Source organism: Triplophysa rosa, linkage group LG8, assembly GCF_024868665.1.
Source record: "Triplophysa rosa linkage group LG8, Trosa_1v2, whole genome shotgun sequence".
In the NCBI taxonomy this organism is placed as follows: domain Eukaryota; kingdom Metazoa; phylum Chordata; class Actinopteri; order Cypriniformes; family Nemacheilidae; genus Triplophysa; species Triplophysa rosa.
Genome location: NC_079897.1, coordinates 2,361,634 through 2,387,137, shown reverse-complemented (window position 1 = coordinate 2,387,137; position 25,504 = coordinate 2,361,634). Strand labels below are relative to the sequence as shown.

At 38.4% G+C, this 25,504-nt stretch overlaps 3 protein-coding genes across 3 annotated transcripts; 1 reads left to right on the top strand and 2 right to left on the bottom strand.

Moving 5' to 3' along the window:
• Positions 1-1,709: 1,709 nt before the first annotated feature.
• Positions 1,710-6,758, bottom strand: LOC130558063 (G-protein-signaling modulator 1). The gene is made up of 5 exons (XM_057340286.1): positions 6,541-6,758; positions 5,712-6,236; positions 3,725-3,872; positions 3,156-3,388; positions 1,710-2,246 (listed from the first exon to the last, which is right to left on the bottom strand). Exons 1-5 carry the CDS (start codon positions 6,601-6,603, stop codon positions 2,109-2,111), a joined length of 1,107 nt encoding a protein of 368 aa, XP_057196269.1. The 5' UTR covers positions 6,604-6,758; the 3' UTR covers positions 1,710-2,108.
• Positions 6,759-8,414: 1,656 nt separating this feature from the next.
• On the top strand, positions 8,415-13,792 carry pbx2 (pre-B-cell leukemia homeobox 2). Its single transcript, XM_057339773.1, has 8 exons — positions 8,415-8,812; positions 9,434-9,507; positions 10,547-10,791; positions 11,078-11,268; positions 11,351-11,486; positions 12,073-12,214; positions 12,308-12,402; positions 12,867-13,792. Exons 1-8 carry the CDS (start codon positions 8,565-8,567, stop codon positions 12,945-12,947), a joined length of 1,212 nt encoding a protein of 403 aa, XP_057195756.1. The 5' UTR covers positions 8,415-8,564; the 3' UTR covers positions 12,948-13,792.
• notchl (notch receptor, like) lies at positions 13,661-24,309 on the bottom strand. The gene is made up of 11 exons (XM_057339766.1): positions 22,594-24,309; positions 21,009-21,153; positions 20,277-20,609; positions 19,077-19,303; positions 18,364-18,670; positions 18,135-18,277; positions 17,304-17,362; positions 16,763-16,892; positions 15,635-15,732; positions 15,212-15,546; positions 13,661-15,126 (listed from the first exon to the last, which is right to left on the bottom strand). The coding sequence occupies exons 1-11, from the start codon at positions 22,706-22,708 to the stop codon at positions 14,613-14,615; spliced, it is 2,406 nt and encodes an 801-aa protein (XP_057195749.1). The 5' UTR covers positions 22,709-24,309; the 3' UTR covers positions 13,661-14,612.
• Between the last annotated feature and the right edge of the window lie 1,195 nt (positions 24,310-25,504).

The window sequence follows — 25,504 nt, the reverse complement described above, 5'->3', positions numbered from 1 at the left end:
AAAACGTTATAGATTTTTATTCAATATGATAATTTTACTCATTGAAAACCGTCCATTGCTCAGGACATTTGATGGAATTGTTTCTTCAAAAGATGTTTCTTTTAAAACTTCTTAAATATGATTATTTTTGGACATATCATATACAGTATTTTGGATTATATGTATTATATATTTTTAATAAACATCTTTCACTGCACTGGGTGATGTTTTGCTAATGCAATAACATTTAGGGGGTGGTTTCCTGGACAAGGATTATTTTAAACCAGGACTAGGCCTTAGTTTAATTAGGACATTTACGTGATTTTAACAAACATGCCTTACTAAAGACATTACTTTGAGACAACACAAATGCAATGATGTATTTTGAGATATGTCCGTGCAAATCATTTTCCGTTTGGACAGGTCTTACATTTTTTTTAGTCTAGGACTAGTCTAATCCCTGCCCCTTAGGCCCGGTTTCACAGACACAGTTTAGTTTAAACCAGGACTATGCCTAAATTGAATTAAGATATTTATGTCGCTTTTATAAAAATGCATTAGAAGAATACATTACTGATGTGCATCTCGAGACAAAACAATGGCACGGATATATTTTAAGATATTTCCTGGCAAGTTATATTGAGTTAAAACAGGTCACACATTCATTTTAGTCTGGGACTAGCCTTAAACCTGGTCTGTGAAACCGGGCCTTAAAGTTTTAAAGTTCAGATAAAATCGCCAGTGTCTGTTGCCATCTAGTGGATAAATGACAGAAGTAACAGTGGAATTTTATTTATTTGATTTAAATCAGCATTGGACAAAAAAAGGCTATAAAGATGTGTATAATTTACAGTTTAATCAACGTATTGTTATCATTTCATTACTTTAAAATAATTGTACAATATAAATTTATATATTAAATTAATGGGATTTTGTGTAAGAATTTGCTTAATTTTCATGAAAATAATTTTCAATAAAATACATTTTTATCTCTTTCTATTTTTTTGTTTGCTTACAGTAATGTTTTTGGTGCTGTTAGATTTAACGTTTATTAAACAAACAGTGAACACACCACACTGTTAATGCCATTCATTTTACAACTTTAGTCAGTTTTGACTGTAGTTGTGAGTTTAGTCAGTCCAGGTAGAAATAGAAATCGATGTCATTTTATAGCACATTTAAGCATGGACAGTTGCAACATGACATGCTATACGTGCAACTCATCAGAGTTTAATTGGCATCTATAATGTACTTTACCAAAGCCCAAATCGAATTGTCTTCTAGATTTTGTCATTTTACTTTGGATAAAAGCATGTGTTCGATGTCTAAATTAAAAATGTATATGTAAACAAATTTGGGTTTAGAACAAATGAGGGATACTAAATTAAGTTGGCACCCCTTTAACACTGTTATTCCAAACCAAACAAGAATTGTTTCATGCATTTAACATGCATCTGATCTATTTAGGAATATAAAATGTGGAGATTATTGTATAAAAACAGCACAATCTTTAAAATAAAGGTGCTAAATGTTGTAATAGAAGAACCATTTTTGACTTTATGGTTCCATAAAGGATTATGAACTTTCTGCAGAATATTAATATGAGAATATGAGCTGTTAAATATTGTCCTTTTAGCGATAGCACTTTTACAACTTTACTTGTTTGTCATATGTTACTACTAGAACATTTACTGTTACATAATAGTTTATATTTAATAAATGTATCTGATATATTTGTTATTTCATAAGTTTCATAAAATCTTTAAACGACCCTTTTCATTTGTGTATTTGTTATCATAATATAAAAGGCCATAGTTCACATCATTTGACCACAATTACACCTTTGGTTTTATTTAGATACTGTAGCAGGGCATGTGCATACTATAGAAACATGCAGAAATCCTTCAAATTTCCTTTAAAGCAAGAGCTACTGTATACTGTAAGTCTCCCATCCGTTATCAATATCAAGCTGTGATATTTGAAGCGCAGTCAATGTGGCAATATTGAGAAGTAGTGCAATGTTCTTAGTTATTCGTTTTTGGACAGGAAAGATTCATAAACTCACACATTGCATAACATGACAACAGGCCCAGAACTAGCAGGAACCTTTTGTTTGGTTCTCACATCATCTATAAATGAGCAGGTTTGAGATCTGTTCTCTGTTCATCCATTCGACCGCCCTGAACCTTTAACAGCAAAGAGAAGAAATCTTCGTCGTCCATCGGCCCCGGAGCTGAGCAGCGCTGCTCCTCGATACGGCCCTGCCCCTGAAAGTGTACAGATAAATGATGAAGATAGACATTCTGGAGGCTGGTGCGATGGAGAAGATAATGTTGAATGTGAAAACAGTACAATTTGAGAAAAAGCAAAGCTCCAAATTTTTAAAGGGGTCATATGACACGGCTAAAACAAATATTATGGTTTGTTTTAGATGTAATGCAATGTTTAAACACGATTTAAGGTTCAAAAACGCTGTATTTTCCACATAGCGTGCATGTTTGTATCTCCTCTTTGCCCCGCCTCTCTGAAACGCGCAGATTTTTGACAAAGCTCATGGCTCTGAAAAGCGAGGTGTGCTATGATTGGCCAGTTAACCAGTGCGTAGTGATTGGTCGAATACTGCAAGCGTGTGACGGAAATGTGACGCCTTTTACCATATTTGGAACATCAGGTTCCTCTTCAATTGTACTGACAGGTACGCCCACCTTACTTGAGTATACATTTGGGCGCTCTTAGTCAAATCACACCACCAACTGACGTAGATTTGTGGGGGTGTGGCTACACGAGGCGTCTCAGGCAGGTCTGGGTGAGCATTCGCCTTTAGATAGAATGCATCTTTTGTTCCGACACTTTAATTTTTGCAATTTTACGTGTCAAATACATGCATGGGTAACTTATAACACACCAAAGACAGAAAAACACGTATTCGCGCCATATGACCCCTTTAAAGTAACACAAAATCTGTCCACCAATATTTGTGAATATCAGCATTGGTCCAAGCGATACTTTTATTGTCTGTTATTAAGAGGAATTTCAAAAGAATTACGTAAAACAAGACTATAAGATTTGAATTTAAAATGCGTGTATGTATTATATTTTATATGCATGTTCTACTGTTTGAACCAAAATATATATGAACAGAATGACTGAACGTTCGACAGGATTTCAACACTCACTTGCGAGACCACGATCATGTTGTACAAGTCCTCTTTGGGCGTTTGTGTGGGAACCGTTCGGCTGACCTCCGTGACCTTACAGCTGCCTTTTCTCTGTTTGGGTTTGGGGGGCGGGGGGACAGAAGGAATGTCCTGGAGCTCTGCTCGCTGGTCATTGAGACGGCGACCCTGCGAGGTCTCCAGCAAATCGAAGAACTCATCCTTCTGCAGTGAAGTCATGGAGGAGAAGACCACTGTTCGGAACGACACGAGTCAGGTTGTTAAGCATTAAAATTCTGTCATCATTTACATCATTTACATTCTGCAAAACACAAAAGAAGATATTTTGAAAGACACTGGTAACCGATCAACATTGACCCCCATTGACCTTTATTGTATAAACACAAACCACTGAGACATTTCTCAAAATATCTTCTTGCGTCTTCCACAGATGAAAGAATCATATTTTCAACAGCATGAGGATGAATAACTTAAAAAGTTTAATTATAAGTTATATAAAATGCACTAACCAAAACCATGCACTATGTAGATGAAAACTCTATATATTTTAGGACTGGGCTGTATCTCACCTCTCTGGCTGTGGCGCGGTGTGCTCGGTTCAGAGTAACATCTTCTGCGCCGCTCCAGTTGAAAAGAACAGCGCTGGTCATTAAATCTTCTGCCCTCTTGTAAAGCGTACAGCAGCTCACACAGAGCATCCGGAGAATCGGATATTCTCTGAACCAAAAGACATCACAAACGTGTTAATATGTTTCACTCGAAAACTGCGTTTTATTAGACAAGTATGTTGAGATGGCCTGATCTCACGGGAATTCCTACCTATTTTACAAGGTGGCCTCTTCAACCTTTCATTGACCACCCTTACAAAAAGACATTTATTTACAACATAGTCTCAAGGCAGTTCGTGGCATTGGCACAAAATTTGCAATCTATTTATTCGTGTTCATGGACGTGAATTTCCACTTTTTTGGAAACCCTAAAATCAAAGCCGCAAAGGCTAATTTAGCTAAAACGCGAGTTTCACAAAGAAATGATAAATGGCTCCCCTAACCCCGCCCCTAAACCTAACGTCACAGAGGCAAAGTCAAATCATCACAAGACATACGAATGAGGAAAAAGAAATTCACGCGCATGAGCCACCCTTGTAAAATAGGTATGAATTCCCATCAGATTGCGTTGATATTTACACATTTGAAAGATACCGCGTATTAAAATATGTTAGACTGAAAGTCGTGCTGACTGACACGAAAAAATGTGGAAATTCATGTCCATGAACACGAATTAAAGGGGTCATATGGTGCGAATACGTGTTTTTCTGTGTCTTTGGTGTGCTATAAGTTACCCATACATGTATTAGACACACGTAAAATTGCAAAAACGAAAGTGTGGGAACAAAAGATGCATTCTATCTAAAGGCGAATGCTCACCCAGACCTGCCTGAAACGCCTCGTGTAACGACCAATGACGCACTGGTTAACTGGCCAATCATAGCACACCTCGCTTTCAGAGCCATGAGCTTTGTCAAAAATCTGCGCGTTTCAGAGAGGCGGAGCAAAGAGGAGATACAAACATGCACGCTATGTGGAAAATACAGCCTTTTTGAACCTTAAATCGTGTATACACATTGCATTACAGCTAAAACAAAAACAATATTTATTTTTTTTGCCGTGTCATATAACCCCTTTAATAGATTACAGTTTGTGACAATGTCACGAATTCCTGTGAGACTGTGTTTTTATTCAAGTGTGCTATTAGTATACGTCTTTTCTACTTCTTTCTTAGTACACGAACAAGTATACTTGTAGTATAAAACTAAACGAGTGGTTTACTGAGAGTGTACTTCAAAATGTGCCGCAAGTATTGAACCAGTAAACTATAAGTACACACTTAAAGTATACTAAATAGTGTAAAGTGGGGCAACTTAGTTCCAAGTAGTACTGAAACGGTACCCTTACAAGTATGCTACAGGTACCCTGATTATAGAATACTTACTACATAAAGTATACATTAACTTACTTAATAAAATGAAGTACACTGTTTTTTCTAAGAGTATTAAAAATGTCAATATGTGTTCCTGTAGTTTAGTTGTGTTAGCAACACGAAGGTCATGGGTTCAATCTCACAAATCACACATGATGCTTACATTGAATTTGGAGAAAAGTGTCTGCAAAATATGCCTTTTAATTTATAAGCACTTACTCTCTTCTAGTTCCACATAACGTCCACTTTTAACAATCGAATCATTTCCCAATATGTGAAATCATCACGTTTCTCATCGAATGTGTTGTTTCACTCAAAAATCCATCAAATTGTGGAAGTAAAATGTGTTTTTGTATCTTTTGCCTCTTCCTCTAATCTTATTCTCCACTGGATAGCAAACGCAAGGAACAAATCCCGGTGTGTGGCTTGTGCTGTAAACCGAAAAAGGCCTTTGGAAGTGTCTCACCCAAACTTATATTGATGATTTTTTTTGATCAACACAGGACCTAAAAAGCATTTCTTCGGTCTGTAAAAAAAAGACACATTTGTTAAATGATCATCACGTGGTAGTCTTACCGTCTGCTTTGCATCATCAGGCCTCAGTCTGTCTTTGGGCCGCAGCTTAACGTCTGCTTGAGCGGTCGGTTTATCTCGAGTCGACATATCCGTGTTGGTCTCCTCTGGTTCCTGTGTTTCTTCTTGTGGCATCTTCACAGCTGTCTCTCGCGTTCCTCCACACAATCTCTCATCCATTTTCGTAATATTTTCACACCCGTCCACCTTTCTCTCCCGTTGACCTCCTGGATTGACGCCACCCTCTTCGTTCCTTTCGGCTTCTGTTACTTCGCTGTCATGTTTTTCTCGTTGCACATTGTTGTGGTCACGCGCGTCTTCTCTAACGGTATCATCGATTTCGTCCTCATCACTTTTCTTAACTCTCAGCACTGTCCGTCCTCGCTCTCTGTTGATTATCAGATCCGACGGTTCATCGCCCTCCTCCAGAATGAGAAGAGGTTCCTCTGGGCTTTCAACTTTGATCTCTGGGCAATCCACAGTTGCTTCGACGGAGCTCTCCATAGCCCATGGAGAAAACACGAGAGGCTATAAAAATGAGAAATTTGAGAATCCTTATTTACATATTTCCAACAAGTCAAGACAGTCTCTACGGACGCTTGGTGCACGTTACTGCGACACGTATAGAACAAGAACTTCTTTATGTTGCTGCCGTATGTGAAGAAGCAACACCTAGTCTTATCGAGGTGTGTTGATAAAATCTGTTATCAAAGCCCAACATAGTAAAATTGCTCAGAACTGTCCTTATTTCAACGAATGAAGTCTGCATTTGAGTAATGTACTCTTGTGTTGGCCCAACAGAAGGCGGCTGATATTTTATGGCCCTCCTTACCTTCTCAAACCGAGGAGAGTACAAATGAAGTCCTCTGAAGGCAATGTCAGGTGAAGCCCACATGCGTCTCACCTCCGTGTCCGGACACGCAATAGCTGCCCCATATCTCAGCCAAACTTCACAAGAATCATTTGAAAAGAGCTAAACACTGACACGATGTATCGACAGCTTCACCACCCGACAGTCTGACTTCTCTTCCTGTTCTTCTCTTCGGCCCTGACCCACCCCTATTTATACAGCTCGTGTCAGCTGAACACGTGGAACAACTTGATGCATTAAAACACACACTTATAATCACATCAGGTTGACCTTTTCACATTTTTGTCTTATTGATTCTTTTTTGTAATGATAGATATGGGCAATGTTTGCTTATTTTTAACAGCTTCGAATTCTGACATGTTGAAACCGGCGGCCTGTTTGTTTAACACAGTCTGTGGTTTTGCAGATTTCCTGTTGACTACCAGCAAAAAGAGAAGTTAAAGTCGATGACATAGAGTAAGGCAACGCGTACGGGAGTATGTGCATTTCTGACTACGTTCAAAATTCTTCATTAACATTCCGTGCAGCAGCACCAAATAACAGGTCCTGCATTTTTGTAAAAGTCAGACCTCAAGCCCTCAGGCTTATGTAAACTATACACCTACGTTGAGTCACCTGCATGCACGAGCATTACAGTTCAAACGTTACAAAGAAAGGGTGAACAAACCTTTAGCAATGGCTTTCCAGTACGCTCTTAAAAATAAAGGTGCTTGAAAGGTTCTTCACAGCGATGCCGTAGAAGAACCATTTTTGGTTCCACAAAATCCATTCAGGCAACGGTTCTTTAACCTCTCTCTTACCTTTGTGTAATCTGAAGAACCATGTTTCACCACAAAGACATGTTTGTGAAACAGAAAGGTTCTTCAGATGTTAAAGGTTCTTTATGGAACCATTTAGACAAAAAAGGCTCTTCTATGGCGCCGTTAAGCACCTTTATTTTTAAGGGTGTATTGTTCTTTTGCGCTGTTTTTTTATTTGAATTACAAGATTTTGTCACCGTGCACAAATCATTGCATGTGTTTGAATAGAGTCCCATTTGCACAACAATGGCATGATGGTTAATAGGTTGATCTGCAGGTCAGGTTTGCATTGCACTGCTTCTAAAACGTTCAAATAAATACAGCCTTTGTCCCAAACATTTTTATTTTTATACATAATATCAAAACAACATATATAGACATGCAAAACTTGTTATTTGCACGAGTTTGTTTTACATTACCTGGGTTCGTCTGGTTCATAAAGCCAAAAAATACTCATTTTAAATTTGCATGTAATATTCAGTTATTTCCAAGTTAAGGCAATAAACAGCTACTGGTTTGACTTAGGTTTTAAGGGAATATTAAATATTTATACTAATGTTAAGCAAGAATTGAAATGTGTATTGTGGTTGTTAGTAATTAAATGGCTGTGTGTCTAATGGAAGCTTTTCATTTTCGTGGTTTGGCAGCCTGTGAGAAAATCATTAATCTTATTAATGCATGCTGCACTGTTGAATTACAAGATTTTGTCACCATGCACAAAGGTGCCAAATGTTAAAGGTGTAAATTTATCCAAAATTAAGCTCAAAATACAGCTTTGTTCACACATAATTGAAATGTTCTTTTTTTATTTTGGGTTGCACTACAGGCAGCTAACCACACAAAAATGCTAAAGTATACACTAAAATTAACTATAGTATATTGAAGTAAATATAGATTCTTTGAAAGGCCTTTATCATATTTGTGCACTGAAATTCTCCAGGGATCAGCAATGCACATGAACACATGCACTTAATCAGATTGAATTCTTCCTCTCTGTAACCTCTCATTGCAAGCTGCATGAAACAGGGCTGCAGATTAGCTCACAATACATGCACTTGTGCACATTTTCGATGCCCACGCAAGGGCACGTTTTATTTTTGTCTGTCAATCGCTAGGGGACTCCAGCGTGGTGATGCATGGACACACACCCTCGCACACACACACTAGGTTAATGCACTGCTCAGGATGTTGCAGCCGCAGCAGCCCGTTACAGGCAACAGGCCCAGCGCAAGCCGCGGCCTCGGGTTGAGAGTCCACCCGGGAATGCATCCTCTCAACGCGGTGCACCCTCCCTCGCAACACCGGCCCGACGGCGGCGATCCCGGGGGCCTCGAAGGCACCGAAAACGGACACGACAACCGGCGAGACATCGGTGATATCCTACAGCAGATCATGACCATAACCGACCAAAGTTTAGACGAAGCTCAAGCGAAGTAAGTTTTATACGTTTTTTTTCGAAATTGTTGCTTTTAAAAACTTGTGAGTTAAGGGTCGAGCTAACGTCGCGCTAGACAGGCGTCTACTTGGTAGAGAATGGTTGAAAACTAGTACTGTTAATAACGCCATTTAATCTTAAACGCATATAAAAAATACAATATCATTGTAAGAGTAGCTGAAATATAAGGTCGTTTTTATTCAAATGTACGATTAGCCTATATGCTAAAGTTAGCATGTTAGCCGCTATTGTTTACGTTTTCTTGACTTGCTAAACTTACCACATTCACTGTTGAAATACAAACGTCACAAGATAATTATGTGTTATAATTTAAGTTAAGCATGTATGTCTGTCTCCCCCCCCTCAAAAAAATACTTGTTTATTTTCATTCCTTTCATAAAATCACAGCTTGAAGATAATATGCTATGGGACATAAGTTGCCGCTTAACAGTTATGTGAGCGAATATGTGATTAATTATATAGACATAAAAAGATCGTTTACGTCAAAATAAAGCTTTGAACGTGGTTTTATTTTGAATGTACATGGTTGTAATGGCAGTCTTGCTGAGAAAGCATGCTAATGTTAGCCGACTGACTTTTGTTTGTTATTTGGTGACAGAAAACACGCTTTAAACTGTCATCGGATGAAACCCGCTCTGTTCAGTGTGCTGTGTGAAATTAAAGAGAAAACAGGTAAGTTTTAAACGCGCATGTCATTTTAAAAGGGCTTAAAGTTATAACTGTTAGTGTTAACTTTATAATTGGTTTAGAAGTTGGCATTGGGTTCAGCCCAGGGCGGATATATTATACATTCACAACATACAAAAAATAAACAACGTATAATAATACCAACTCTTGTTTGTCAATGTTGTGTTCAAACCCCATCATTTCTGTGTGATGCCCATTGCATGTGTTTGAATAGAGTCCCATTTGCACAACAATGGCATGATGGTTAATAGGTTGATCTGCAGGTCAGGTTTGCATTGCACTGCTTCTAAAACGTTCAAAAAAATATAGCCTTTGTCCCAAACATTTTTATTTTTATACATAATATCAAAACAACATATGCAAAACTATTATTTGCACGAGTTTGTTTTACATTACCTGGGTTCGTCTGGTTCATAAAGCCAAAAAATACTCATTTTAAATTTGCATGTAATATTCAGTTATTTCCAAGTTAAGGCAATAAACAGCTACTGATTTGACTTAGCTTTTAAGGGAATTTTAAATATTTATACTAATGTTAAGCAAGAATTGAAATGTTTATCGTGGTTGTTAGTAATTAAATGGCTGTGTGTCTAATGGAAGCTTTTCATTTTCATGGTTTGGCAGCCTGTGAGAAAATCATTAATCTTACTAATGCACGCTGCACTGTTTCATGCACACTACTGCCCTGCACCACTAACTTACAAGTAAAAGTATTGATGTTGGGAATGTAAACAAATACAATACATAATGCATTATTATTGTAAACATAAATGTATGTCCGCCATCGCTGTATCAATTTCCCACCGTGGAGCGCTACACAAATCACAGTTTGAGTAATAAAAAATTAAAATTTTGATTCTATGAAGCAAATTCATAACATGTTATCCTTCCTAGACAATATGTAGTCGCTTGCATGCAAACCAGTGATAATGGTTTGCTTGCTTTAGATGGTGATCAAGTGTGTCGCGTCACAGCTGACCAGTTGCCATTTGTTGCTTCACAGTTGATAAACTTGTTGTTTTAGGCCTTTCCATGAGAAACGCTCACGAAGAGGAACATCCGGACCCGCAGCTCGTGCGATTGGACAACATGCTGCTAGCCGAAGGCGTTGCCGGCCCGGAAAAGGGGGGCGGAGCTGCTGCCGCAGTCTCTGCGGCGACCAGCTCCGGTGGGATGTCTCCTGACAGCTCATTGGAGCACTCCGACTATAAAAGCAAGTTGAGCCAAATTCGGACTATTTACCACACAGAGCTGGAAAAATATGAGCAGGTACATATCGCTGCCATCGTGCCGGGTGGCTCCGCCCAGTGTGAAATGTCATTGATTGAAAATCCAGCTACACATTGCGGTTCGTTAAGAATCAGATATGGTCTTATTGGCTTGATTTTGTCATGCGTAAAAGATTTTGCGTTTATTAAAGATCATTGGGAATCTAACCTTTCAGAATTTTTGAATGAATGGTTGCTGATGACATGCTAAACAAATACGTAACCAGCCAGTCATGAATGACAGTGGTTTAAATCTTCGATGTTAATAATGTCATCGCTGTTTACAGGCCTGCAGCGAGTTCACCACCCATGTGATGAATCTGCTGAGAGAACAGTCTCGCACGCGGCCCATCTCTCCCCGCGAGATCGAGCGCATGGTGGCCATCATCCACCGCAAGTTCAGCTCCATCCAGACGCAGCTGAAGCAGAGCACCTGCGAAGCCGTCATGATACTGCGCTCACGCTTCCTGGATGCCAGGTGCGTGCACACAGACAAACGCTTGCTTTATTGTTCATAGGAAGACCAGATGCATGTGTTTATCTTCTACTTGTGTCATCAGGCGTAAACGGCGTAATTTTAGCAAACAGGCCACAGAAGGGTTGAACGAGTACTTCTATTCACATCTATCGAACCCTTACCCGAGCGAAGAAGCTAAAGAAGAGCTGGCCAAGACGTGTGGTATAACTGTGTCTCAGGTGAGATCTTCTTCTGTCTATTCTAACTAGGGATGCAACGATTATAGATTTTGTTGGTATGATTATTGCCTGAGGAATAATCACGGTTACGACGGTTATTATGCAATCATTCATTTCTACATTATTACAGGCCCTGCCAAAATGATTACACAAAAAAGTAATAAATTACTAATATTGTCTAGTTATTAGTTTGTTTTCTACCTATGCAACCTTAATAAATCAGGTACAGAAACTGAATAAAGGACTCGAATGTAAAATAACACTTTATAGTCTTCACAGTATACATGAAATATAGATGAAACCATATTAAAGTTATTAAAGTTCATCAGTCAGGGGCGGTGAGTGTGTTTTGTCTTAGTTTTTTGTTGTTTGATGAGCATTAAAGGGGTCATATGACACGGCTCAAACGAATATTATCGTTGAGTTCTCTTTCACGTCTTCTTACTCTTAAACAGACATATGCACATAAAATGATGCCAAAATGCCCATATCAGCAAGCATCCTTGTAATCCATTGTGTCTTAAATGAACGTAAACGGTTTGGAAACAAAACACAACGATTCATTTCAGCTCTGAATTCGTAACAGGTGTCCAACTGGTTTGGCAACAAGAGGATTCGCTATAAGAAGAACATCGGCAAGTTCCAGGAGGAGGCCAATCTATACGCCATGAAGACCGCCTTAGGAGCAACACAGAGTGAGGAGTCGCCCCACACTCCTAACTCCACCGGTAAGAATTCGTGAAATATAATTGGCTAAAATATTGCATATTCATGATGTATTGTGATCATTATAAAAACAAAACGTGCCTATCTTGTGACAGGCTCAGGGTCGTTCTCGCTATCGGGGTCAGCTGACTGCTTCCTCGGTGTTCCACCAATGAACGGCGAGCAGCCTTCCTATCACATGGGTGCTGAGGTAACTTTGGATTCACACGCTTCTGTGACTAAACAAACACCTGTGCAAATTCCAGCTTAAGATGTGTTTTTAAATATATTTATTTTGGCACGATACTTTCTGCACGCATGACACAAATAATAACTTTGCAATCAAAAGTTTCACTACCCAGTGGTGCGGCTTGCAAAATATCCGTGGCATTGTTATGTCGATGAAAGAAAGGTGCAATGCAGATTTTATTTGCTTTAACTTATTTATCGTGAATTTTATTATAATAAGCAAACATTTAAAAAATAGCCTTTCCATTGAAATTAATAATACACATTCATATACACTACCGGTCTAAAGTGTAATGTTTCTCGTTATTTAAAAAAACTTTTGATCTGAAAGTGTATGCTTAAATGTCTGAAATTAGTTTAGTAGATAAAAATACAATTTTGCAAACAATCATGACAATTGTAATTGTTTTTACTCTCTCTCTGCAGACTAATGGTAACTGGCAGGAGCAGAACACGCCCCCCTCCGCCGCCTCACCCGGAAGCGATCACTCCGACAACTCGGACTGATGAAATCAACCCTCCACCCTGACGTCTGGCTCAGATACCGGAGAACAAAAGTGACGACCGAAGAACGATGGTCACTCTTTTACCCAATAGCAGTTTTTTCGTTTGTAATATTGAGCCTCATTCGTGAATCACAACGGAAGGAGTTTATGTGAATCACTTTTACGAAACGTTCTAATTCAGTTCAGTGCGCGCAGAACACGTTTGCGCAAATCGTTCGTGAAATCTTTATTGCGTAAACGTTTGCATTTAATTCATTGCGAGCGGAACGAAATTCATTGTGTGAATAGTTCAGCACTAATTTACGCAAAAACAGATTTTATGGACGACTTGTGATTCACCGATGAGGCTGTTCTGCGTTCGGAGCGAGTCTGAGTGCGTTTGTGTGAGAGGAAGAGCTGAATGCAAAACTGGTTTTTAGTTGCAATCATATATTTTATTGTAGTTTTATTTGTCAGTTTTCACTACATCACTTTCAATATTTGTTACTGCAATATCTAGGTGTTGAAAGGGGAACTTTTTAAAGACGCATTAAGACTGCTTTCATTATAGTTCTATTATTAATGTTATCACTGCTCTGTATTGTTTATCAAACGCTCAGATAGAATTGGCTTGGGTGACGGGGGCAATAGAGAAATCCAAAGATTGTTTTTGTGTGTGCGCGTGTGTGTGCGTTTCTCTTTTTTACTGGGTTTGTGTATGTACCAATACATGAATGAGGCGTGTTTGCGTGTCTTTATTTACCGTTTGAATGAGTATATCAACAGTGCTGTCTTTTCTCTGTACAGTGAAACACCTGTATTCTCTACCTCTTTTACAATAAAGACTGTCTGTGTACACATTCATCACTTCTGAATACATGAGAATTGATTTTCTGCACAAATCGTAATGGGCTTCCCCTCGAATCGACCTCGCTGCTTTGCATGAATAGTTCGTAACACATCAGAAGAGCTTCAATGGTCGTATCGTTTAAAAAAATCTTACAAATATGATGCACCCATGGTACTTTAAACTAATTACCTAGCTGGGACATGATGCATAAATTCATCCCCCGCAAACATTTTTTCTTTGCATTGTGATTTTTGTTCATAAGTTATTTGACCTAAAAATGAAATGAATTTCATTCTTTACATTTACCTTTATTGGCAGAACACAAAAGAAGATATTTTGAAGAATGTCAGTAGCCAAAAACACCGAACCCCATTGACTTCCATTGTATGAACACAAAACCACGAAGACATTTCTCAAAATATCTTACATTTACATCCTCTTTTGTGTTCCACAGAAGTAAGACTCATGTACGTGTTTTAAAGCAAAAAAAAATTCGTTTTAGGTGAACTTTACCCTTTATACACATTTACTTCTAATTCTCATTATTGTATTGCAAAAGTGTAACATTCGTTGTAATAATTTGTTTAATGTAACATTTAAATATCACAATTAAAACCTGTCTAGGTGCATTACAGTAATGGGAATTGCAGAGAGAATCAAATGTAATTATATTAAAAACATCAAGATGCCAAACAAAGGTTTATTTTTAGCAATTAATTCAAGAAGTGAAATATGATCTTGATGTGTTTACTCAATAATACCAATTTATATTTTTACATTAAACATTGTAAACAACACTTCATGTAAGCAACGTTTATATAGTTTTCTCTTTTTCTCTCACATAGTAGTTTGGATGGAGATGTTCGGCTCATTATTGATTCTCTCATTCTGGGTTTTGGAATTGGAGTTCCTTGAGTTTTCTCTTACGGGTTCTGTCTGAGCCGAGCTCGGGACGTTTCCTGCTGTTTTATTTTCTGATTGGTGGGATGCTTCTTTTGATTGGGGCACGATCACGACTTCAACGTGCTCATTGGCTGTTTTCTCTGACGGCGTGGCGGCGGACAGCTCTGGTTGGTTGGCGCTGGAGCGGCGGTTCAGTGCATGCTGGGTACAGGAGAAGGAGCGTTGTCTGGGCGCGGGTTGAGGAGACAGGAAGTGAGGTGTCGCTGCTCTTAAGACTTCCTGGGTTATATCCCTTTCTTCGTCCTCTGACGTCACTTCCTGGAGAGTACTGATTGGCCGAGATGGACGACCGAGAATCCTGGGGCTGACCAAAGCTGTTGCTGATTGGTTGGGAGGTGGACGCCAGTTCTGAGGTGAAGTGCACTCTGCTCGGCTCATCTGCCAATCACTGTGGGAAAAAGACGAAATGAAATGTTTCACATTGTCCGTACTGTACATTTTGTTTCGTATGCATTAAACGCCGCATGACTTACTCGGGTGGAGGCGTAGACATCCCCCTGTGACCTATGACCCCTGAAAAAGAGGCGCTCCTTCCAGGAAGACATGGAGGCGACGCTACCCACGGCGAGTACACGTAGGTGCGATCGTCCCAGAGCACCTCAGTGTTTGGATCTAGAGGAACCGGCCCCCTTTGAACTCTGTGAGCCAGTAGGAGCTCGAGGACCTGATGATGTAATCCCTCACGAGCCACATCCAGCGGACGCCGCCCTTTGCAATCCGACAGCTCCTGATTGGCCCCATTGAGGAGGAGGAAGCGTGCCGTATCGTAGCAACCGTGGAGGGCCGAGAGAAACAAAGCTGTTTCGCCCTATTAGAAAATAACACGTTGGATTACGATCATTCCTTTATTTTAGATCTGAAATATAAGTGTACACCAAAGAATGTCTGTTGTGTACCTTATGATCCTGCAAGTCCACAGCTGCGCCGTAGCGTACGAGAGTCCGGGTCAATGGCAGGTGATTTACTGAGCATGCCCAGTGGAGGGCAGATCTCCCTGAATGAAGAGAATAAGAGAGAAAAAAAGAAAGCGCGAGAAGGGGTTGACCACACATAGTTAAAAGAGTGATCGGGAAACAGCGTGACGTGTGTGGAGGGGTCGGATGATAGCCAATCATGAGAATTGAGTCGACACGATAGGAAGCCAAATGGATTGCAGTATGATCATGAAAGTATGACAGAAGCGTGGAGGGTTAATAACGTTCTCTCTATGTGTGCTGAAGTACTTTAACTCTGTTCTGAATCGGATGTGTTTATAAGGGGGTCTGAAGCGTGGTGAGAGAGACCAGCAGTGGGGAGTTTCAGAAGAACAGGAAAGGGAAGGTGACAAGAAGAGACACGTTACTCCCCAACTGCAGAAGAAACCAAAACGTCTAAAAACGGCTCCGGTCCTCTGGACACATTAATAAACAGGTCGAAAAACGGAACAACGCATGTTTCTAGAGGACCAGATGAACGCTTTATGGGATAGTTCATCCAGAAATTAAATAATAAAGTTCTGGGTGAACTAATCCTTTAATTCAGTGCTTCTCAAACTGTCCGTGATCCCATTTTATAAAATGTCTAATTTATGATAATTCTGTGTAATGAAACAGAAGAGAAATACGGCTACCAACCAATATAATTGGATTAGTATTATTATTTATAATATTTTTAATAAGAATACATAATTGTATAGTAATAACAATATTATTTTTGTGAGATTTTGTCATTGTTTTTTTGGTTACCAACCAATTTAATTGATTATTATTATTATTATTGTATATATTATTATATTTTTTGAGATCGTTTTGTGTCATTATTTTTTTGGTTACCAACCAATATCATTTATTATTATAATTCATAATAATAATAGGATTGTGTAAAATATTGTTTTGGTTTAATGACATTTTATTGAGATTGTTTTGTCATGGATTTTTGGGGGTCAAAAAGGGATTCAACCTACACCAGGGGTTCCTCATGGTGTACAGTTTGAGAAGCACTGGTTTTATTCAATTTTGAAGACCAGGGCTGAATAAGACTCTCACCCGTGTGGTCCGTGTTATTGACTGGCACTCCGGCTCTGAGGAGCTCCAGAACCACTCGGTCAAGACCACTCCTGACAGCTCGGATCAACACGACAGAGCCATCCGGTCCGCACCACTGCACTGGAGCCGTCTGACACGTCACAACAGAGGTAACAAATCATTTACATTTATGCATTCATAAACACGCATTCATCCAAAGTGAGTAACTTCAAGCTATACAGCTTAATGCCAAAGAATTATTTTATCAAATGCATGACAATACACTGTGCATGCTTGTAAATCTGAGTCAATAAAACTCATCATTGATTTAATGTTGAATCGATGTTAAGTTGGTTATCTCAACATTAATTCAAAATTAAATCTTTTAATTTTGCTATCGAAATTATTAAATGATCTTTGCCATCTGGGAAATTATGATGTTTCACATTCAGCTTCATACAGTATGTGTGGTTTTACATACACCTGTATTGTCAACATTACAACTTTTTAAGGAAAAAATGGCTGAATATTAAAAAGAGGGACATCGGGAAAAAAAACTAACATTTCTTGGTGGTCTTGGAGGTGGCTGAATTGAGTTTCTTTCCCATCCTCTAGGGGGAGCTGCATGTGGATAGAAATTGAGTTAAAGAACCGTGTGGATGGTACCCAGTCTAACCTAAATAAAATGCTAGATTAGAATAAGTGGATCCCAAATAACAAGACAACTAAAAACAAGAAAGCATACTTTCAGAAGTATGCATACTTCCAAAAATACTTCCAGTACTTTTCAGAAAGTTACACCTTAAGGATACTTAAAAGTAAATTTTTTATAAATGAAAAAGTCGGCAAATTTAGTCCAAGTATTGAAATAGTACACTTACAAGTTAGTACTAGTACTCACTACATAAAGTACATATACAAATAACCTGAAGTTATTGAATTACACTTGACAAAAATAACTTAAAGTATACTTCTTTCTTGGTAAGAGTATATGAAATGAAGGCATTTGTGATGGTTCCTTCGACTTTAGTCCTTGTTTAAAATGCAATAAAAAAACTGTAAACAAACCCCATAAAAGTAAAAGTAAATGTTTTTCATGTGCTTTTTTATTTACAGTCTTTCTGTTTTTTTGACAAAACAATGAAAATCTGTTCAAAAAACGGTAGAATTCTGTAAAATTACAGTTTTATACATTATACGTAAAAAAAACTTTATTAAAAAATAAAGTTCAGTAAAATTATAGGTTTTTTTTCAGTGACATGTACTTCAACTAGAAATCCTGAAGTTAAGTAAATGACTTTCTTTCATCTTTTGCATGAACTTCTATCTTCCTTGAACAATCTTTTTTCTGTCACTGGCATATAATGTACTTGGGATGCAGTAGAGATCTCACCCAGCATTCGGGGTTGCTGATGGTTGACCTGGAAGTGTTTTTGGTCTGGTGATCTGTGGTCACAGATCGTCTTGTTGATGTCTTCCATGGAGCTCTGGGTCATGTCAGTGTCACTTCCGATGTCAAGTTCCTTCCTAAGGGGTCTAAAACGAGAAGACAGGACACGGTCAAATCCTTCCCAAATAAAACCGTTTCCTCACTCAACTCGAGCTGTTTTTTTCAAGCTCACCGCATGCGAATAGAATCCTCGCCGAGTGGCTCTTTACGGCTTTTCCCCAAATCATTTCCTTTCTTTTTTTTCTTCAGACTGTCTTTTTCTCTTCTCCCTCTTTTCTCCTGCTGGTCAGCACGTCGAGTCCAGGCCTTGCCGCCGTTGTTGCCGTCTGTCGCCGTGGACCTGTGTCGCACACGTTCTCCATCCTCACGCCTGTGACGTCTTCTCTTTAACCACAGGAACACCGCGGCAATAATCACAGCCACCGCCACGGCGAGTCCAGTCACCACACCAACCACCGGCCACATCCAGGAGGGAGAGGCTTTACAATCATAATGATCACATATAATATCTAAATCATGTTTTTCCCATATGCAGAACACAAAAGAAGATATTTTGGAGAACGTTGGTAACCAAACAACATTGAAACCCATTGACTTCCATCATATGAACACATTTCTCAAAATATCTTCTTTTGTGTTCCATGGAAGAAAAGAGTTATATACAGGTTTTGAATGACATGAATAAATGATGACAGATTCTTTATAGTTGGGTGAACTATTCCCTCAAACATGACAAACCTGAAATTCAGTATTGCTTTAACCCTAACATACATTCTTGTGCTGTGCAAGTGTGCTATCTCAAATAAAAGCGGATTTTATTGAACGCATTACTAACATACAGTACATGCAAATGTACATGCATGTGCAAAAGATGATGAAACACACCGTTGCGCTCCTCTTTTGGAAGTTTCACCTCCTCTCTGGTTCCGATTTCCTCATCCACCCCTCGCACGCTGATCACAGTCGCCTGGATCTCAGGGATCATGGGAAATAAAGGATGCTTCTGTGACATCATGGCACTCAGGAAGTGTGCAGCCTCAATAGCGTACTGGAAACAGGTGGAGGGAAGACGGGAACACGGCCTGTTATCCAGCTGCAGGAATAACACTGACCTGCGGGACAGAAAGATGGAGTCAGCGGAAACACAGATGCTTCGAAACAGGTAATACCTGCAAGACATCTGCTTTCCATTTGATTTACTTTAGTGTACTACAAGTTTAGTAGTCTTAATACTGCAAGTTTACTTTTCTTTAAGTGAAATTAAAATGATTTCTCCAGTGTACTATATTATTTATATTATATGTTGTTACAATAAAATCTTGAACATGGGGGTTTATTACAGGTAAAAAGTGCAGTAAACTAAAAATATAGTTTTTAGTATACTTATGGGTTCTCAAAATAGCGCAGTTGAGTACACTTTATCTTTATCTTGAGAAGTACTAAAAACTTTTTTGGGGGTTAATAATAAGTACAAAGTCGCATCGAAATAGAGCACGTGTGTATTATAGTTTATTATAGTGCACTTTTTTCACCTACTCTATGTGAAAAGAGTATTTAGCCAAGTATACAGAATACTTCATTATACTTTTAAGTATGTCTCCATCAAAAGATTCAGTGCAAGAAACCTAAATTCAAAAATATTGCTTTGGGATGTATACTTTAAAGTGTACTTAAGACTCATTTTAAGTCTAAGTGGCTTTTTCTGAGGATATTCGTAGAAGTGTAATAAAGTATGTATACTTGTATACTATACCAACTGCGTGTTTAGTCTTTTGGTCAAGAAGCCTACTTAATATCAATTTAATCGAAAAGTAGTATACTGATAGCACACTTGATTAAGTTTCTTTTGGGTTAACAAATGAAGAGTTCATTTGCAAAAACAGATCATTCTGTTTTTAAAAATGTTCAAAAATCATGTTCTTTTATTGTGCATTCCAATTAATATCTGTAAAAAAACAACCAAAACATGATAACACGTGAGTTTTTAACATTTTTAAATCTGTTTTTGCAAATAAACGCATTAAATACCGAAGGTGCTTGGTTTAGGTCAGAGAGGATGGCTGGCAAGTAAACAACATCACCTACCCATCACTGTCATAGGATGGAGGTTGAGCGTACAGGTCAGCCAGCTGTCGAGTGTCCATTGTAAGAAGGTCATTGGTAACTTGGAACGGTGCCATTCCTCTGAATCTGACGCTGGTCTGAAGGACCGTGCTTACGGCCCACAATAGAGAGGTGTTTTGGAAATGACCCTTCTGGAATGGAATTTTAGTGTGCAGTATGAAGCTGCCTTTGGCCCAGATAGGGTACTGGTTTCTGTAGCAGTCCGAACCGTCCCATCCACAGGGGGCGGTGTTGCAACCCTGCTCACAGTGGCTGTTGTCATAGTGATCTCGGCAGTACTGAATATAACCTGCACTGTATGAGAGCAGGTTATTTTTATTTTCATAAAAATGAAAATTCTGTCATCATTCATTCACCCATTTTTCCAACCCATATGACTTTTGTTCCTCTGCGGAACACAAACGTTGTTTTAAAGATCGCTGGATACCAAAAAATATTGACCCCCATAGGTTTCCATTGTATGGACACAAAACCACTAAAATATTTATCAAAATATCTTCTTTTGTCTTCTAGAAAAGAAAGAGTCATATACAGGTTTTGAACAACATCACGGTTCAGTTTTTGTTTGAGTGAAATATCCAAACAGTTATATTTTCTAAAACAAATAGCACACAGTGAAAGTATTCAGTTTCAGTCAAAAAAATCTCTGAAACATATACAGTATTTAGTATGCGTACTAAGATGATCTCTTACGTGCAGGTGCCTTTGTCTTTGAGGCAGTCAAATCCATCTCTCAAGCACGCAGAACTTGAGCATTCCTGGTCACACGCTCCGTTGGCAAACTTGGCCTGGCAAGCTTTTCCTGCCGCGCAGCTGACGTACGGATCACTAGGAGAGGCTTTTTTAAGAGAAAACAATAAGGTACTCAAGAACAAAAAAAGAGAACGATTTGGTCAGATTTCACCCCTTAATCTAAACAAAGAAAAATAATTATGCTGTCAAGAAGAAAATGTAACTTACAGTATATGGACCGTAAAGTCCAACAGACTTGAAATATTTAACTGTATCTCTGTGCCAGCAGTAGACTTCACAACCCTTTGATTTTCTCTTAGATTGTAGTCCTGTGCACTGTGCACCTTACTGCTGATTGGCTACAAGCTTGTTTTGGTACTCGGCCCGACTCAGTTGTCTAAAGTGTAATTCGGAAATCGGTTACCCCGCCTTTAATGATTTTAAAGTTATGGCTGTCCACTTAATTTCAATGTTAAGTTCACTTCTTTCAGTTATTTGATGGTGTTGAAACTCAATTTGAGGTTTTGAGGAAGCTGTGCTCGAAAGCTTCCAGCTTTATTCTGGCCTGCAGGGGGCGGGGCTTTGACCTTCTAGGAGAAACAGGAAAACAGGGCCATGACACAAACAGGAAGTCGCCAGAGAGACGAACAGCAACAGGAAATGGAGCAGAATGGGAGTGGAAGAAGGTTGAAGGGCTTTACTGTAGCAATGAGAGATGTAATGAAGAGAGACAATGGGTTTTGCAGGTGTGTGAAAGAAAACATTTGACCATAACGAACAAAACGGCCACAAACAATATGAAACGGGATCCGACCGGATTACTAAATGTTTTAGTTTCACATTATTTTTCAGTTTTTGGAAGGAATCCATACACCGTGAGTAAAAACGTAATGGGAATCAACATTGAAAATCACGTCTTTCCTAAACCTGCGAGCAAAGTTTTAAGCTTTTTGAAAAATGAAAAGTAATGATTTAAAATGAGGAAATATGAAAGATTCTGCGCTTTTTCTAGGTAAACAAATAAAGTAAAATGTAAAAAAATGTAATAAAAAAATAACGAAAAAGCTGCGAACAAAGTTTTAAAAGTTATGACTTAAAATGAGGAAGGATTCAAAATAAAAAATATATTTTATAGAGTGTCATTTTATAATGTGTTTTGTACAGCACTTTGGTCGGTGTAAACTAAAGCTAAATGTGCTTTATAAAAAACACTCTTTTTACAAAACGTCACATTTTCTTCTTTTCACCGAAGCAACCTTCTTCTTTTTGAAGCTTTCTCAAATAGTTGATTGCCTTATTTTTTAGACCATTTTGAAGAGTGGCATACTACTAAACACACTGCTGAAGGTATGTAGTGCAAACCGTGGGTTGGGTTTAAATCCCTATACCCTACGTATGGTGCCTAAATAGTCATAAATCGCAAAAAAATCCTTCAAGTATAAGTCTTCAGAACACCAGCAGTTATCATATGATCTTATAAATCTTATTGATTAATTCAATCATCTGAGGCATTTCCTTCGAGCACAGGCAAGTGAATTTGACTCACCTTGAGAGAATCTGCCGAGGGACCATATGAGGAAGGTTAATGTCACAGTCAGGTACATGATAGGCCACTCAGACAAATGAAAGTCTGTTCCTCCTCTCCTGATGTTATACACCATCCTCTTGAATATGAATCACAACCAGGTGCCTTCTCATTCGTGGCTGTTTCTTGGTCGGTTTCCCCCGATGGATGCAGCGTTATCAGAAATGCTCTGTGACCCGTGTGAACGTTCATGTGTACACCCTTAAAAGCTCCCTCCCCAAATTTGTCCCTCATTCTTTTTCAGAAGCACTGCGGATATCTGGACGACTTCCTGCCACTGTGTGGAAAAGAATAGGAGAAAATGTGCGTGGGAATATGAAAGGTCATTAATATCGCAGGCGTTTGACCTATTCAAGACTGTTTATGAATTTTAGTGCTAAATGAACTGTGTTGAAGGAAATTTGACAAGACAATTGAACAATGCCACACACAAAAAATTCCCTTCCTCATGGTCAGACCAGACATATTATATTCCTGTTTAAATTCCCTTTACTCTTTGCTATTTTTTCTTGTAGAAATATGGACTTTATCAAGTTCATGTCTAAAACAGTATCTGGTAAATATCCAGAAGGCCTGTAGGGTGGCAGAAGTACTTATGAAGTATACGGAAAACACAATGTTAGGCCTTTTTTGTATTGATTTGTGTTCATTTGTGACTCATTTAGCTCAAATTCGAATAAGAAAGTGGTAAAAATGAATACAGTTATAAAAACTTTTTTTTTAAACTTTGACAGCTTTATTTGTTTTATTTCGGTTTGGTATAAGGATGTTTTAACGGTGCATGTTAAAGTTGTTGCATGGTTTTAATATTAAAATACTATATCTAGATACAGGTTGAACAAAAATGAAATAATATGAAAGAGTTGGACAAAATAACAAAACCACATGGGTTAAGAAAAATACTTCCGTTTATTGTACTTTTTTATTCATTAAACATTTGTAGACAAATATTTAACGTTACAAAAACAAGATTTACAATCTTTTTATAGAGATATTTTACCTAGAATGACTAATAAACCGTAGCAAGGATATTTTTTGCCTCTATATTGTGAAAATGCTATGTTTTTAACATCATTTGCATTAATCCTCTTCTACCTCAGAATGTATTAAATGTCTGCAAGTACTCAAAATACTCATAGATATTAATTTATTTACGCTGACGTTGCTCAGTACATGTTGACGCTCAAGCCACGATGCATAATTGTATGGCGTTCCATACGGTCCTAAAAAATGACTTTGCAGCACACACTCGTCTCACTGAACGTCTCACTCCACGTCTGAACTGTTTTTGTATTCTGCTATTTATTGCATTGAATTCAAGACGCAGACGAGACGTTGACGTAACGCAGACGTCACGTAAATCACGTGTGGCCGTGAAGCGTCTATGCAGACGTCACGCGTCATTCACGTGTAGCAGTGAAGTTATTTGTTTTCAGTTTTGCTAACACGTATTGTAACACGCTACTCTACACGGCTTAATGCAGAGTGTCTATGGCGTTCCATACGGTTCAAAAATATGACTTTGCAGCACACACTCGTCTCACTGAACGTGACGTCTGCGTCTGTCCTAGGAACTAATGTTTATGTGTTGTTTCCTTGACATTCTGTTAATTGTGTTGCGCACTGGCAAGGATCAGCTGTCAATCTTAGTTTATGCTGTTTGTTATGCTTTGTGTAATGTGTTTGTGCAGTACATTTAAGTACAGAACCATTTTATATCTCATTATTATATGTTGTGCATGTTATTGCTGCTTTCTGATGTTTATATGGTTCTGATGCGATCGATTATTGCTGCTGAGTTTTCTGATATAATCATTGAAAACGTACATCATTGTCCATGCTGTAGCGTTGCATTCCTAGGGAATTATGTAATTGCTTACAGCAAAATTATTCAGCGCACTACTATATTATTGTTAACTCCATTGTGACTTTTGATTTGTTTGATTTGTTTACATGCAATTGTTTTGTTTTTAGCATTTGTTTTTTTCTGCAAAGCTCAGCTTTAGCATCTTTATCTTATCAAACATTATTTTACTTGTTGTTTAATGTGTATGCATTTGCAAGGTTTTACTAGGTTATTGGCAGATGTCATATTATTGTATTTGTGTTTATTGTAGTCATTGTGTTGAATATAAGTCGTGGCCTCATGGTTAGCGATTCGGGCTCGTGACCAGAAGGTCGCTGGTTCGATTCTTAGGGCCGGTGGTTACCGCCTGACATCTGCCTTTTTATGTAACTGATTTAAAGATATACTATAAGATGTATAGCTTGCATGTACTGTAAATCGCTTTGGATGAAAGAGTTTGCCAAATGCGTAAATGTAAATAAGTTAGGACCAGTCTAACAGAAAAAAAATTATGACTAACTTGTAAGACCAGTCTGAGCAGTTTATGCAACCTACACAAGTCTTGAAGAACGCTGAAGATCAAATTAAATAGTATCAAATTAAATAGTATGCTGTAATTATGGTTATAGGTAACATAAACTGCACAAAAACTGCACTACTGCGTGGATAAAATAAACCTTCAACAGTGGGCCAGTGAGATGTTTAAAGTTCTGCCTTTGACACGGCTTGGGGCCATCATTTATGGAAATGAGACTGATTTTGACAATTTATGGTCCCTCTTTTATTGTAGTCTCCCTTAGAATATATCACAGGTTTGTAAAAAAGGCGTTGTGTGCTTAAATTGGAAAGTTTACTGTTTTTTATTTGTGCTGGAGGTAGGGCTGACGGTAAGTTTTTTGTTTCTTACCGCGGTGAAACGCAACAAATCATGCGGTTTGGCGGTTAATCGCACCCAACAACACACCTCCACAAATATACCATTTATAATATTTTTTTTCAGAATGCAACATAAAAGAGGGTTTTTCT

What these genes read in the sequence shown, in the direction of transcription:
- LOC130558063 (XM_057340286.1), bottom strand. Translation starts at nt 6,603, where the DNA reads ATGTGGGCTTCACCTGACATTGCCTTCAGAGGACTTCATTTGTACTCT. An exon ending in CTGATGATGCAAAGCAGACG is followed by an intron (nt 3,873 to 5,711) that starts GTAAGACTACCA and finishes CTTTTGGTTCAG; the next exon opens with AGAATATCCGATTCTCCGGA. An exon ending in ACATGATCGTGGTCTCGCAA is followed by an intron (nt 2,247 to 3,155) that starts GTGAGTGTTGAA and finishes GTACACTTTCAG; the next exon opens with GGGCAGGGCCGTATCGAGGA.
- pbx2 (XM_057339773.1), top strand. Translation starts at nt 8,565, where the DNA reads ATGTTGCAGCCGCAGCAGCCCGTTACAGGCAACAGGCCCAGCGCAAGC. An exon ending in AGCTGGAAAAATATGAGCAG is followed by an intron (nt 10,792 to 11,077) that starts GTACATATCGCT and finishes CGCTGTTTACAG; the next exon opens with GCCTGCAGCGAGTTCACCAC. An exon ending in TCACGCTTCCTGGATGCCAG is followed by an intron (nt 11,269 to 11,350) that starts GTGCGTGCACAC and finishes TTGTGTCATCAG; the next exon opens with GCGTAAACGGCGTAATTTTA.
- notchl (XM_057339766.1), bottom strand. Translation starts at nt 22,708, where the DNA reads ATGGTGTATAACATCAGGAGAGGAGGAACAGACTTTCATTTGTCTGAG. An exon ending in CCATCCTATGACAGTGATGG is followed by an intron (nt 19,304 to 20,276) that starts GTAGGTGATGTT and finishes TCTGTCCCGCAG; the next exon opens with GTCAGTGTTATTCCTGCAGC. An exon ending in TCAGCAACCCCGAATGCTGG is followed by an intron (nt 17,363 to 18,134) that starts GTGAGATCTCTA and finishes ATCCACATGCAG; the next exon opens with CTCCCCCTAGAGGATGGGAA.